Source organism: Notamacropus eugenii, chromosome 2 (assembly GCF_028372415.1).
Source record: "Notamacropus eugenii isolate mMacEug1 chromosome 2, mMacEug1.pri_v2, whole genome shotgun sequence".
NCBI lineage: Eukaryota > Metazoa > Chordata > Mammalia > Diprotodontia > Macropodidae > Notamacropus > Notamacropus eugenii.
Window position 1 is genome coordinate 80,316,570 of NC_092873.1, and position 14,975 is coordinate 80,331,544.

The following is a 14,975-nucleotide window of genomic DNA, read 5'->3' on the forward strand; positions in this document are numbered from 1 at the left end:
CTACCTTATATGTTTTTCTGTGTCCCTCTATGCTGGACATTATCATGTACCATTCACTGGGGATACTGTAAGAGAGGATCATGTTCAGTTAAGTGCTGGACTAGATGAGCTTGGAATTCCCTTCCAAGTCAGTCTGTGATCTTTGATTCTTACAATTGTATATTTTCAAGTCAGCTAGAGAGATGTCTTACAAGTAGCATAATGTAATAGAGAGCAGGCCTCCAATCTAGGAAGACCTGAGTTCAAGTCTGACCTCTGCCACATACTGTCTACGATGGCCTCTCCACTACTCCAGTCCTTGGGGGGTCCTTGAATGCCTTAAACGACATCAGCTATATGACCTAGGACAAGCTATTTAACTTGTTAGTACCTCTTAGGCAACTAATTCTCTAAGACTATAAGTCACAGTGACATTTGCTTTGAAAAAGGAAGTTCCTTAATAGAGCTCTTTACCTTAAATGATGCAATCACAGTTCTGATTAAAAAAAAAAAAAAGCATGTGCCTTATTCTATTAAGTTGTAAAGAGCCATGAGATCAGCAACAATGTTTAACACACAGTAGAAATTTAATAAATAAATGTTCAGTGAATTAAATTACTTTTGAGTAGGAGGCATTCAATATATATTTAACTGATTGTCTTGGCTCAGATGTCAGTGGGGTTCCAAGTCTCCTCTATCCCAAGCTCCATCTTTCCTTTTGGCTTCCCATAGGTACTTATAGCCCTCTCTTTCTGAGGTTCATCCCTCTACCTGCTTGTCAAAGGCAAAAATGGAAAGCAACAGATGTAGAATAAGGGCGCCATTAAATATATGAGGCCAGTTCTAGGATCATTATTCTTTTAATATATTATTCTGGAACAAAATGAATAATAATTTTAAAAAAGCTCCTGGTAGTTCTTGTTTTCTCTTTATAATTTAAATAAATACCACCACCCCCACCACCCCCCTTACAATTTCCCTCCACTCCCACCATTCTTCCCTCCCTGGCCCCAGCCCCTAACCTTGGAGATTTCAGAGCAGGCCACTTTCAATACCAAATTTCACATTTTCCTAGCCTGGTCTCCCACCCCCTACTCCTGGTTCTACCTTCAAGCCAGAAATACTCATAGCTATGGGAGAGATTTGAGTGGTGAGATATTTAGGGATTTGGGAGAAAGAACGCATCTTTGATCCCCTTCGTACCTCAGTTCCCCAGCCCCTTCTCAGCAGAGGGACAGGAAGGGTGTAGATATCCCCCTCTAGATTAAAAAATAAATTAAATAAATACCCCCCTCCCTTTCCCTACTTTTCTATAAAGCAGTTCCTTTCTCTTCCCCTCTGGAACTTATATGCCCCACCTCCCTCTTTCCTTACCAGCCCTTTCCCACCCTCCCAGTTTTACCATCTAACCTCTTTGGGTGAGGAATCCATAGTTCTGACAAGAGGGGAACAGCCAAAGGCCCCCACTTCCGGCCCCAGTATTGCCTTCCTTCCCCAAAGTCCAGCAAAGGGGCAGAAGGTGGGCATTGTTGGAGGGAGCTGCCCATTCCCCAGCCCTCTACCATTCCACCTAGCCTCCAGGGTCTTGGTGGTTGAGGGGGAGGTTGAATTGTTCTTACTGACTTGTCTTTCAGTTCTTACTGACTCTCTCTTTCAGGAGAGACCAAGCTTCCCCCTCTCAAGGCAGGATCCTAGAGAGAGATGGCCATTTGGCCTCCTTTAAATGGTGGTATCCTACGGGGAGGCTGGGCATTGGTCTACCCCTTGGTCCTCCTCTGGATCTGCCCCCCAATCCTGCCCATTTCAGATAGCTGTATCCCACAAGACCGTTTGCTGCCGGCGGCATGGAGGGGTGCCGGTTTTTCGGGGTTCTGGTCCCCGTCTCCAACTGGGAAGGATGGGCATGCTCTCCTGCTTGCAGAGCCCCCGGTCCGGCCGGTGCCTTGCCTTAATCTCCTTGCAGACGCAGCGTTTTCTCTCGATCACTTCCAGCAACTTGCCATCCCTCTCTGGGGCTGGCTGTGGGGGAAGAGGCAGCAGCAGTGCAGGATGGGTCTGTGTCATTCCAGACCCCCATCACCAAGTATGGTTGGGGGGAAGGGAGAAACAAAAAGGACATGTCAAGGATCACAGAATTACTGGTACTGAAAAAAGAGACCTGTTTTTTCAACTCTTCTTTAATCTTGACCCAAACACATGTCCACATACACACACCCTGGGCCTCAGAGATCTTACAGACCAACATCCTTATTTTACAAATGAGATCATATTTTACAAATGAGGAAGCTGAGGGGAGAGAGGAGGTCTTGTCCAAAGTCATATAGCAATGTTACAATTCCTTTCCAGTCCTTTAGAAAAGCTATTACTGCAATTTGGAATTCTGTTAAGAGAGTGACTAAACGTCCGTACCCTTTGACCCAGAGATCCCATTGTTAGGTTATATACTCCAAAGAGGCCAATGATAAAGAAAGGTCCCATATACATGAAAGAATTTATAGCAACACTTTTTTATAGTGACAAAGAACTAGAAACAAAATGGAAGCACATTTTTTTTTAGGGCTTTGTCTGATTCCTTCTGAAACTGTAGAATCCAGAAGTGGCTGCTGGGATTCTAGTTAAGATGTTAAGGTTCATCTCCTACCTCTATTTACTGGCTGACTTTAGGCCAGTAACTTCCACTCTTTGGGTCTCAATTTCCTCATTTATAAAACGATCGTGAAGGTCCCTGACAGCTCTAAGGTCTGGTTTGTGCTCCCTTTCTTCTCCAAAGCCTTGTATTCTTACTTTTCCCAGGTTCCAAATCCTCTCTCCAACTATATCCTCCTATTTGCCTTAAACACCTGCCACCCTGGCTCGTATTTTCTATTCCAACAAGACTGCTCAACTCTGCCAGTCATGTCCTGCACTCGACCATCATTGTTCAGTTATTTCAGTTGTGTTGACTCTTCCTGACCCCATTTGGGGTTTTCTTGGCAAAAATACTAAAGTGGTTTGTGCCATTTCCTTCTCCAGCTCATTTTACAGATGAGGAAACTGAGGCAAACAGGGTTATGTGACTTGCCCAAGATCACAAGGCTAGTAGGCACCTGAGGTTAAATCTGAACTTGGATTTTCCTGACTCCAGGTCTACTGTGCCACTTGGCTGCCCTTTCTATAGCTCTAGCCTTCACATCCAGTTACCTCTATCCCATCCTTTTATTTTCCTCTCTAAATAAAAGAGCCCCAAACTCTCTCCTCACCTGGCTGAGGATTTCCCTGGGCTGGCTGCAGGGTCGTGGGGTATGGACAGCAGCATGGCGAACTCCAGAGGTAGAGGCTGAGCGCCCTAGGCGGTAACCTCCAGTGAAGTCTGGGGGAGGAGAAAGAAAGAAGGGAGGAAGTAGGCTGCTCTAGGGCTTTCTTTTCTTCTTTAGCCCTTTCTCTCTATGTTCCCATTCTTATCCCCCATACTGCTCTCTGGATCATCAAGGGTGTGTGTGGGGTGGAAATTGGGAGACATAGAATAAAAATGAAAGGCTTTCGATATGGGCAAATGTGGGCAGCTGTTTCCAGAAATAGTAGCTAGTCCCATTCCATTGAGTTGGATGGTCCTGTCTTGGCTCTCCTGCCCCTCCTTCCCCTGCCCCACTCTAGTCAGTAAGTAGCTGTTTTAGAAAGTGGAGGGTCTATGTGTGTGACTGGGAACAAAGTAAGGAAATCTCACCTCCATTGCGGTGGCAGGCTGGGAAGGTTTGGCAGGGCATTGTTAATCCTGTTCGGCTTCCTCCTCCTCCAGCCTGGTCCCCACTGTGATAGGCCCTGGCCAGCAGGCCCTCTGCCCCCTGACTTCGCACAGGGATGCCTGATGGGAGGAGTCCCTTCTCCTCCTTCTCTGCTTTGCCTGGGACTTCTCTACTCTCATTCCAGGCCCGGACACCTTCCACAGCCTCTGCTGGGGGAAATTAGGAGATATCAGATCCTCTGGACACATATCGAGGCCCATGGAGATAAAACCCAGGATAGACTGGGAGTGTGGAGGGAAGGGTTATGTCTGGGAAAGGAGAAGCAGGAATTCTCTTTTCCCCTTCCTTCCCTTCCCACATCTCCTTTGATTCAAAATCACACAATAACATTGTTTCTTCTATTTGCAGTGTTTAAGCCCACCTCTTCATATGTCAGAAACGTCTCCCAAGACCCTCTGGGAAGGAAGACATCCTGTTTCCCCCCCAGCCCCACCCACCTTGGGCTAAGTATCCTATTTCTCATCTCTCAGTATCATCTTTTGCCTCTCTGAGATAAGCTCTCTGGGTCAAAGGGCTAAGGGGACTGGGACCACAGGAAGGGATGGGTAAATCCTGGGTCAAGGGGTACAGGGGCAAGCTTGAACCCAAGTTCCCAGAAGTAGGCCTGGTGGAGGATTGGGTTGCTAGGTAACGGCAGGGGCCTACCTCTCCTCTCCCTCCTGTCTGGGTAGGTTGTCATGGTAACAGCTGGGAGGCAGCTGTGTTTGGCTCAGAATCCACGTACACACACAGGGTCCCTTCCCCCTTACATCTCCCAGAAGGCAAGTGGAGTGTCTGCGGTTGGGGGCGGGTGGAGAGTTGCCCCCAAATGACAACATTTAGCTCACTCTAGCTCTAAATTAATTCTTCCTTTGATTCTCCTGGCTCCCTCAACCCCCATCCCCTCCGCCCTGATCCAGTGACCTTCTCTATCCTTAGTCCAATGCTCTGATGCTTAGGCTAGCTGTTCCATCCTGGGCATTTCTCTCTGAATTCAGAGGGAGTGGAGAGTAGTTTCCAACTGACCCTCCTCAAATTCAACCCCTCTATATCCTCCTCCCAACCTGAGAACCTCCCTTCCCTCCCTTCTCCCACCTTTTCCATATCTTCCCTCCCTCCTCCCCACCTCCCAACTCACTCTCCAAGTCTTTTGCTTTCCTCCCTCTGTACAGGACTTTTCTTTGCAGGGCCCAGCCCGCCCCAAATGTCGTTGTTCCCACCTCCTCCTCCTCCTCCTCCTCCTGCTCTTCCTCCTCTGGTGTCCCTGAACTGGCAATGACATGGGCACAGGAGATGCTAGCAAATGCACCCCCACTGGTACCCTGGTCCTGTAGCTGGATCTTGACCATGGGGGCAGGAGCCCCAACCCCACAGCCCTTTGATAGCAAACCCCCTGCCTTCAGGCTCTCATAGGCTGGGGGTCTCTTGAACCCAGCTGTGGCTGGATAAGTCCAGAGGGGGCAAAGGGGGCTAGTTGTAGGGTCAGGAAGGTTGTGGGGAGAAGCCAGGCAGCTCCGGTGGTGAAGTACTCCAGGCCCACTGGAGGGGGCAGCTTTCCCAGGAGGTACAGGCCTGGAACTAGCACAGAGCATCCCATGAAGGACTGAGATTTCCTTCTCTGTCTTCGGCTCCCCACCCCCCAGAGATGGGCCAGTTGGTAGGACAGAGTGTGTCGTCACCTTGACCGCTGAGTATACCATGGTATAAGACACAGCTTTGTCCTTAGGGGGTCCTGGGAGCAACATGGCTGGGGCAAGGGAAGGTGCTGGTGCTCCTGCTGCCTTTGTACAAATCATACTATGGGAATTGGGAATCTCCCTCTCCTTCTCCCCTCGAGGCTGACCAGAGCCCTGAGGGGGCAGTGGTGTTGAATGGCTCCGTGCCCGACCAGAGGGCCCCAGTAGCAGCAAATTGGCAGCAGGAGGCGGAGGTGGGGGTGTCTCTTGATCCCGTCCAGGCACTTGGAGAGCTGGGACAGGGGCAGCCGGCTCCTTGGTGTGACAGAGGACTGGCAACCTAGAGACCCCGTCCCCAGGGGTCCGGGTAGCAGGCTTGGCTTGGGGAAAGGCAAGAAGTGGGGGACGGTGCTGGAGAAGGTTGGGAAAAGGTGGCGGGATTTCACAAGGGGAAGTCTTAGTGGGAGCCCCGTTCTGTCTGCTCTGGAGGGCAGAGGCTGGACGGCGGTGGGAGTGATGAGAATGAGGGTGATGCAATGGAGAGACAGCAGCTGGTGGGGGGACTCCATTGGCCCGGCCTTCTGCTACCTCTTCAGGGAGTGGGTATTTCATTTCTTCATATATGGCCTCACTCTCCTCAGAGTCCGAGTCTGGGCCAGTAGGGGGGCCTGTGCCCCCTCCTCCAACAGAGGCAACTGCTGGGCCTCCGCTACTTCTTCCACCACTCCCTCCGCCTCCCTGGAAGACATCTCCCACCATTTCGATGTAGACAGGTTCTTCATCCTGTGAGCTCAAATCATGTTCACCTCCCGCCCGCCCCCCTCGGCTGTATCGCTGCAGGGCTAGGGCCCCAACCCGAGAAGTGGGAGCCACCGAGCAGGACTCATCAAAGGAGACAGAGAGCTGGGTGTTGGGACTGCGCTTTGGCTTCTGAGGAGGGATTTTCCGGCTAGACTCACGGCCTTCAGGAGCTGGTTTCTGAGAACCTGACAAAGTCCCAGAAAGAAAAGGCAGAGACTGAAATAAGACTGACATAGAAGAGTCATTAAGACATTCTAAAGGCCATCTCCTTTCAAGAGGCACTCTGCTCCTTTCTCCCCCTCCCGTCTCCCCTAACCCAGAGCTCTAGTCAGTCAGTTTTCTGTCAGTCTTGTTTATGAACACCAGGAAGCCTACAGTTTTTGAATTCACTCCCACAATTCATCTCCTGACCCTTAAAATGGACTTCTAGGATAGATTCTTCTTTCCATAGAAATAGCTCAAATCCATTCAGTGAAAAGAGTTATGTCCTTGGAGTCAGAGGACCTGCCTTCAAATCCTTCCTCTAATACTGACTGCTTGTGTGACATTGGGCAAATAATTTAACCTTTCAGAACCTCAGTTTCCTCATCTGTTAAGTCAGGACAGTGGACCAGATGGCCTCTGAGGTTTCTTCCAGCTCTATAACCTAAGATCCTACAACCACCCAGAATGGAATCTCTTGTTCATTCTAAAAATGAAACCTTCCACTTCCCCCTGGTGCCAAAATGGATACTCTCAAACTCAAAATGGACCTTTGTTCCTGTGGAAAATCCTTGCTGAATTAAGGGAATATCATGGGGGAAAAGAGGATTGTACCTGCTTTCTTGCTGGGAGGTGCCTCAGCCCCACTTGCAGCCATGCTGAGTTTGGTGCTGGGGTGTCTCCGGGGCTTCACAGGTGGCCTCCGGGCTCCAACATCTCCCCCAACTCCACCGCTCCCCCCACCACCAGTAGTGCCCCCACTACTCTCCATGCTCCCCACTGAATGGCAGGAGAGGGAGCGGGGAGCCATGGCACTACGGCAGGGGTGAGGAGCATGCTCCTGGGAAGCAGGCATGGTCATGAAGCCCATCCTGAGGGAGCGTCGAAGCGAAGAGACGTCTCGTGCTCGAACCCCGGGCCCTGGCCCTGAAGGACCTGCAGGTCCCACTTCCTTACTTGCACTGAGGGAAGGGATAGGTAAAAGAAAAAGAAGCAGAGAAAAATGAGAGAGGCAAAGGCAGTCATCAGGTCAGGCAGGGCTTCCCCTAAAGCTACCTCGTCACCTCCTGGTGTGTTATGGTATGGTGTGTGGGTGTGGGTATGCTGCAGGCAGCAGGTGAGGAATGAGGATTAATACAGAGATCCATGGGAAAGGACACTAAAAATAAAACAGAAAGCAGTGGTCAGAGGGGGAAGCTTCAAGGCCTCGGTCTTGGGGATTAAAAAGACAGAAGAAAAGGATAAATGGATAAAAGTTTTGAGGGTACAAGCTAGGAGGACAATAAGCCCCTCAGTCTATTTGGGCCCCCATATTTCAAACAGTATCTGCACGAAATGCTTTGTGTATAATTTGGAGAGCTGCACGGATTTGATGTCAAGCACATTCCTCATAGAGGAAAGCCTGAGTGGCACCCGCAGATGCAGAATCAGCCCCTAAGGTTTCACATCTGGCCCCTGGCCTCACTCCATGCTGGAGATATGCACACATTTCTGATGGCTTACTTTTCCACTATGTTTCCAACTACTTCAGTCATCCTTAGCCTGCCTTCCTCGCCCCCCTCCTTTATGATTCTCCTTCCTCTAGCTCTCCTTTCTTTCCTTCTGTCATTCTTTTGCCTTACTCTCTTTCCTGATTCCACAATTTATCCCTCACCCTCCCCTCTCATTCACAGCCTCTGTGCTTCTGTGCGAAAGAACAGAGGGGGGGAGAACTGTAGGGGATGTGTGTGGAAACTGGAGGGTTGCTGTGGGGTGGGATCTCTGATTAGGGCCCTGTCTACTAACCCTTCATTAAGGGGAGATCTCTGCAGTGATAGCTCTGATTAATCTAATTAACAACATTAATTAAATCCCACAGTAAGGAGGGGGAGGAGGGGTAATGGGGAGGTGGATCTGACTCAGGCTTCTCCAGACAGTATAGCCACGAGGGGGAAAGTGAAGGAAGTCAAGGGGTGGGGAAATGAGGAAGGAAAGCTCTGAGAGGGAGATTGGGGTAAGGAGAGAGGGAGAGAGACAGGGAGAGATAGACAGACAGAGAGAGAAACCTATAGTAGGAGGCAAAGGATAGGATGAGTACAGATCTTAGTGTAGTCTGAAGGGATCTAATATAGTCCTTCAAGAAATTTTGCCTTTACATGACTAATGTGAAAATTGTTTAATAGGAATGCATGTGTAGAACCTATATAAGATCACATGCCATCGGGGAGGGAGAGTGGAGGAAGGGGGAGAAAATCTGGAACTCATGGAAGTGCTTGCTGAAAAGTGAAAACAAATAAATTAATAAATTTTGGGGGAAAAATTGCCCCCCAAAAAATCTTGTCTCCGTTATTTAGTACCTGTGTGAACCTGGACAAATATCTTAACCTCTCTGGTCTTCAGTTACCTCATCTATCAAATAAAGGAGTTGGACTGAATGGGTTTTAGGGTCCTTCCAACTCTAGATCTATGAACCAACTCATAACGACACATTCTGCTCACCTCCAGATAAGCAAGGTGATGCACTCAGAGTGAAGACTGAAGCATATTTTTTTCTTTTTTTGGACATGGCTAATGTGAGAATTTCTTTTGCTGACTATACGTGTTTGCAATGGGTTTTATTTTTCTGGCTTTCTCGATCAGGCAGGGGAGGAGGAGGTAGGAAGGACAGAATTCAGAACAGAAAATAAAATAAAATTGAATTGTAAAAACATTTAAATAAATCCATGATCCTAAGTTAGTTTTCACTAGTCTAGAGGCAACGATGGTCTCTCATCTTCCATTTCTTCTACCTTGCACCTCTTTCCTCAACTTTTCCCAGATTAAGAAGATGGGAAAGGAATAAAAAAGCTCCCTCATTCATCCAACTCCCTCCTTGGACCCTGGGAGGTAAGAGAGCTGTTTGCCTCTGCACCTTTATTGTTGGACTTGTACTATCTGAGGTCAGGTGACAAAGAACAGAAAAGGCAGCCCCAAGTAGGATGGGGGTAGGGAAGAAGAAGCTAGGGAAATGAGAATGGAATTTATGCTAAAGGTATTTGGGGACGGTAGAAGAGGGTTAGTAGGGATATGGCATTTGGGGATGGTAGAAGCTGGGGTGAACAAAAGAAACCATCTTACATGAGGGGTAAGGGAAAATTAAATCAGGAAGGAATACTTTGGACAGAAAAGTAGGATCCTGAGGACCAAAGAAAAAGCTTAGAACTTAAATACACAGAGAGCTGGGATCATGCTTATTATGTGATTCTCTTTAGGGCCTGTAGAACAATTGCTGTTCATGATTAAATGAGAGAGAAAAGTGAGGTAGAGGAGAGTTGACAACATCCAAGTTGACACTAAGTAAGAAAAGCAAATGAAGACAGAGTATTAGGATCATTTTATGGTCTTACCTCCTTTTCGCCTCCTCCTCCTTGTGCTGTCTCCACTCCAGCTTGGTTTTTCGGTAGAGCAGGTTCATGTCGTAGGGCAAGAAGGAGGAGATGTGGGGCTCTGCTCAGCACCACCAGGCCTGGGGGGGCCCCCTCCCTGGGTCCTGGATCAACTTGGTTGGGGAAAAAAATAATAGTAGTAGTGGTGGTGGTATGGGGTGGTTGTAGGAGTACAAGTAGTAATAGAGACCTAGCAGAAGAAATTCAAACCATGTAGGCATAGGATGAACATGTCATCCTCTGTCATCCTCCTGCATGCTCTTGGAAGGTGCTTTCAGTGAGTCTAGGAAGATGAATTTATATCCCAATATTCTTATTCAATTTCAAAAAGTAGTCATTTTATCAATCTGGACAACAATCCGCAGAACATGAGATATATAAGAATAATAACAGGATAGCAACTTGCTCTTGGTCCAGTTCTATCTGAACCCATCAAAAAAGATGAGAGTAAGTTAATGCAATCGTAACTGACATATAATAGTGCCTTAAGATATGCAAATCACTTTACATATGTAATAATACTAGCTTACATTATATAGCACTTACAGGATGGCAAAGTGCATTACATTAATCTCATTTTATCCTCACGACCTCCCTATGAGGAAGCTGGGACAAACAGAGGTTAAGTGACTTAAGGGTCACAGTTAAGATGAAAAAGAAATTTTTTTAAAAAATATGAGAAGATACCAGGAATAAAAAGGATAGAGGACATGACTTGGGCCCACAAAAAAAAGAAACAAAACAAAAACAGATTACAGATAGGTATCGAAAAATACCTCAGATCCCCAAGTGTGCAGAAACACATACTGACAAAATACAAGCATATTCTATACAGACTACATATACAATATATACACTGTGTATAAGACAGGCCTAGATAATACAGAATACACTACAGGGCCAGACACATTGATGAACATGGATACATGGACGTATACACAGGTAAACAGATCTAGAGACAGATGCACCCACAGACATAAACACCCACAGACACACCCACAGACTAGAGACACACACAAACACACAGACATCCACATTAATCAGATACCCAGAATTAGACAGGCTGAAACAGAAGAGTTAATGCTTGGTGCCTTATTGGTGTAGGTTTACAACCATTTTTTTTATGGGGGGTGGGGGAGGCTCAGTCAAGTTCCCAGCATCTGGGAGGAGGGAAGGGGGACTGAGTCAGGCAACAATCACTCTTCTTAACCCAAGACTGTAGTCCAGCACCTGACTGCCTAATGAATCACCCCTGCCCCCACCCGTACCCCAAACACACACAAACACACACATACACATACACACTCCCCTTCCTCCCAGCATTTAGGCTAGGGCCTGGCCCTGCTCCGTCTCCTTGTCATATCCCTCTATCACCTCCTTGGCATCAAGTCCCCTGCCTCCCCAAGCCCTGGCTCCAGTCTCCTTCCACCCTCTTGGATCTGGGGATGCGGACAAGCCCTTCTCCATCAGTCCCAAGTGTTGGCTCACCCCCGAAGCATCAGTGGGAGAGGGTGGGGGTCGCGGGGGGGTGGTTGCAGGTTGAGTCCCTGGCTCCAGAGATCTCCCACTCAGTGCCCACCCTCTTACCTAGCCTGGCACTTGCCCCATCCCTCCCCATCCCCGTTCTCCTTGCTCATCCTGGGGCCTCTTCCTCCTGCATCCCTACATCTCCCCGGATTCTCTGGACCTGGCCTGCCCCATCTCCCGGCCCCGTGGTTCCCGTGCCCTCCTCCACCTCTCCCCTCGTCCGGATCCCCTGCGCCTCTCAGCTCCCCTTCCTCCACCCAACACCCCTCCCTGCCCAGCCAAGTCCCCCCAGTTTCCCCATTGCCCCCGTACCTGGCCTGCCAGGCGCCGGCCCCCCCATGCCGGGCGGAGCCCGGAGCAGGAGGAGGAGGAGGGAGGAAGGGAGAGAGAGACAGAGAGATCAGGGGGAGCGGAGCTCGGGCCTGCCGCAGAGACAGCCCCGCCTCCAGGCCCGCCCCCAGACCCGCCCCTCCACGCGGGCCGGGGCAGCGGCGGGAGCTGGGGCGCTGAAGGGAGACTGAGGCGTGGAGGCGCGGGCCGCGAGTGGATGGGCAAGGGTGAGCGGGGCGGAGAAGCCCGGAGACGGCGAGGGGCCGGCCCCGGCGCCGGGGCCTTCGAGCGGCCGCTTGTCTTCAGGGCTTCGCTTGACCCGCTCCTCCGCCGACCCGGGAACCTAAGTTTGTGGCCCCAGCCGCGACCACCTCGGGCTGCGTGCGGCTCGGGCGCCCCGGTGCGCCTTGGCGCGGGGGGCCCCCTGGTGGCCGCGTGCGGACCTGCAGCCGCCGGCCCAGCCCTCTTCACTCCTTGTCTATTTCACAGCCCCCTCCAGCCCGGGAGCCGCCAGGAATGTGTGCTGGCCCTGCCAGGGAGGGGAAGCTTACTGAGGGGATCCCCGGCCCCCCTTGGCTCCTCTGTGAAGCAAGGGGCTTGGACAAGGTGTTCTCAAGGCCCTTTCCGGCCCTAACATCTTGCGGTTTGGAGTTGGGGATCTTGCAAGTTTCAGGGCTCCCCCCAAGGCAGGCCAGCCGGGGGTGGGGCGCTGTAGTTAGATGGAGAGACCAGTAGGGGTAAGCAGGCTTCTTTTCTGAGAGACAAAAGAGACCGGCCCAAGACAGACAGATGGCTGTACGAATAGACAAACACACCTCTCCAGCAGGAGGGGCTGTTCGCCTTCTAGGTCTCCTGAAGAGGAGAAGGCTGGGGGGAGCTGGCTTCATCCTTAACCCATCGACTTTCCTTTCCTGCTGTACCTGGCGTCCTAAAAACCTGGACCTTGCTTCTCCGTAACCCTCGGCACCCCGGAATAGCACGAGCTCTCATCCTAGGACTCGTGCAAGGATTACTTTGGGGGGCAAGTCAGTGGTCCCTGATCATGTTAATTACCGCCACTGATCGCAGCACTTAGCGTCTGTCTCTATGAAGTAAATTCCAAAACCGTGAAGACCTATCCACCTCCCCAATCCCTACCCTCACCCACCTCCTAGAAATCTGAGATCCCACAATTGGTGATTTATTCTTTTGCCTTTAGGTCTTAACTTCTGTTAAAATACCCTTAGGCACAGTGAAGTTCCTAGAGAGGAGAGAAAGCATATCTATCTCTTCCCTCTCAGCAGAGAGGTGAGATTTCTAGGACAGAGTATTGTATATATTCTCAGGTAAAGTTTCCGTATCAGTTTTCCCTTCATTGTTTTTCTTTGTCACAAGGGAGGGTGTAGTGGGGGTGGGGAGGGAGGGAATAATGATGATGCAAAGACCAAGTGATCAATAAAATGAGTTCTCAAAATAATCATGAAATAAAACATGCCTGGAAGATATAACACTATTGTAATAGAATATAAGCCCTTTGAGGACAGGAACTGTTGTGTTTTTCATCTTTGTTTCCTCAACGCCTAGAACTGGGCACTTTAGTAAATAAATATTTGTTGAATTGGATGAGTTTGTAAACTGAAAACAGTTTTTTGGGGGAAAATAAAGGGAAGATAGTGATGGGGGGGGCAGAGAACCCCAGGGTTTAAAGCGATAGTTTTCTTACTTGGCTATTGTTTCTAGGACTAGTTACAATCATAATTATCCAAAAGCATTTCCTGAAAAAATTTGGATTTATTTGAATTTATGCCTTTATATTGAGATGGGTGCTTAAATACTGTGACTGCATGCAGGGAATACTGTGGGTGTGGTACTGGAAGAGCACTGTGCCAAAGAGAGGGGTAATTGACACTATGAGAGGCATATAACAGTTATTCTAGGAAGTATAGAGTAGGATCTGTGGGGGCCTTGCTTCCAGGGCCTTACAGGAGAAGGGAAGGAAACAAGCCACAGTCCAGATTTCTTTTAGCAAACAGAAACACACATACATATATGGACACATACATGTATGTGTGTATGTATGCATATAAATATAATACATGTCAGTTGCATCTTACACTTTGTGACTGACCCTATTGGGGATTTTCCTGGCAAAGATACTGGAGTGTTTGTCATTTCCTTCACCTGCTCCTTTTGCAGATGAGGAACTGAGGGAAATAGGGTTAAGTGACTTGCCCAGGGTCATGTAGCTAATAAGTTTCTGAGGCCAAATTTGAACTCAGGAAGAAGTCTTCCTGACTTCAGGCCCAGAGTTCTATCTACTGTGCTACCTAGCTGCCCACATCTATATGATGCAGTATTTTGTGTGTGTATACACATGTGCATATGTACATATACACATATGCATCTATGTATATATATACAATATTAGAAATGCTGTCAAGAATTTGAAGGGGAGAGTTCACTGGATCATGTCTATTAAACCGAAAGGAATCTTAGAGCTTATTGAGACCAACCCCCTCATTTTACAGTTGAAGAAACTGAGGTCCAGAGAGGTGAAGTGATTTGCCCAAGGTTGTATGGCTAATAAGTATATGAGGTAGGTATCAAGGATCTTTCTTGATAAGATTTGTCTAGGGAGGACTGGAAGTCACTCCAAAGATCAGTCAATCAAGATTTATTAAGTGCCTTGTTAAGCCTTAGGAATACAAAAAGAGGCAAAAAATATTCTCTTGAAAATATTCAAGGAGTTCACAATTTAATGGGGGAGAACAACCTCCCCCCGGAAAGAGGGGATAGTAACTTCCCTTGAACTCAGGAAAGTGAAAGGATACTTAAAACTACTATCCTCTGAATGTTTTGAGGGGGAGGAAGGGGAGAGGAGAGCGGGGAGTATAGTATAGAAATTACAAAGTATGCTTTGGGACATTTTTGCTGTCCAAAAGTGGAACAGGCTGTTTTACTTGTTGTGTGACCATGGCCAAGTGACTTAAACTTCTTGAGCCCTAGTTTCCTTATCTGTAAAATGGAAATAATAACCTGTAAAGCCTATCTCACAGATGTCATGAGAATGCTTTTGCAAACCTTGAAGTCATATATAAAAGCTAACAATGATTATAGAGTAGCTTTAAATGGCAATGAATTTGTTAGAATGGAAGTTCTCCATGAGGCATGATGGGACCTTGACCTCTGAGGTCCTTTCAGATTCTGAGAACCTAGAAATCTATGAAATCTCTTTATGCTAAATGGCCTGTCCTTGAATTTCTTTGGGAGAAGCAAGGTGGTAGGGTCGTAAAATGAGAAAATAGGAATTTGGATTC

General features: G+C 48.5%; 1 protein-coding gene and 1 long non-coding RNA gene across 5 annotated transcripts in view; one reads left to right on the forward strand and one right to left on the reverse strand.

Moving 5' to 3' along the window:
* Positions 1–6,442, forward strand: part of LOC140525750 (uncharacterized) — a 41,263-nt gene extending 34,821 nt beyond the window's left edge. The window contains exon 6 of the long non-coding RNA XR_011974105.1: positions 4,110–6,442. This is a non-coding gene — a long non-coding RNA (uncharacterized lncRNA). The remainder of the gene's footprint in view (positions 1–4,109) is intronic.
* NYAP1 (neuronal tyrosine phosphorylated phosphoinositide-3-kinase adaptor 1) lies at positions 537–12,080 on the reverse strand. 4 transcript variants are annotated; one of them, XR_011974103.1, is made up of 8 exons: positions 11,662–12,080; positions 9,784–9,935; positions 7,034–7,380; positions 4,879–6,402; positions 3,683–3,910; positions 3,219–3,328; positions 1,183–2,034; positions 537–750 (listed from the first exon to the last, which is right to left on the reverse strand). XR_011974103.1 is itself a non-coding variant. In XM_072641402.1 (7 exons), the coding sequence occupies exons 2-7, from the start codon at positions 9,849–9,851 to the stop codon at positions 1,783–1,785; spliced, it is 2,526 nt and encodes an 841-aa protein (XP_072497503.1). In that variant the 5' UTR covers positions 9,852–9,935; positions 11,662–12,080; the 3' UTR covers positions 824–1,782. The 4 variants fall into 4 exon arrangements, 3 of the variants coding, with proteins under 3 accessions (XP_072497503.1, XP_072497501.1, XP_072497502.1); XM_072641402.1 differs by lacking the exon at positions 537–750 and having other exon boundaries at positions 824–2,034; positions 3,683–3,907; XM_072641400.1 differs by lacking the exon at positions 537–750 and having other exon boundaries at positions 824–2,034.
* Between the last annotated feature and the right edge of the window lie 2,895 nt (positions 12,081–14,975).

Coding starts and splice junctions, on each gene's coding strand:
- NYAP1 (XM_072641400.1), bottom strand. CDS start 9,851: ATGAACCTGCTCTACCGAAAAACCAAGCTGGAGTGGAGACAGCACAAG. Junction 7,381..9,783: donor GAGGAGGAGGCGAAAAGGAG/GTAAGACCATAA, acceptor CCCTTCCCTCAG/TGCAAGTAAGGAAGTGGGAC. Junction 6,403..7,033: donor ACCTCCCAGCAAGAAAGCAG/GTACAATCCTCT, acceptor GGACTTTGTCAG/GTTCTCAGAAACCAGCTCCT.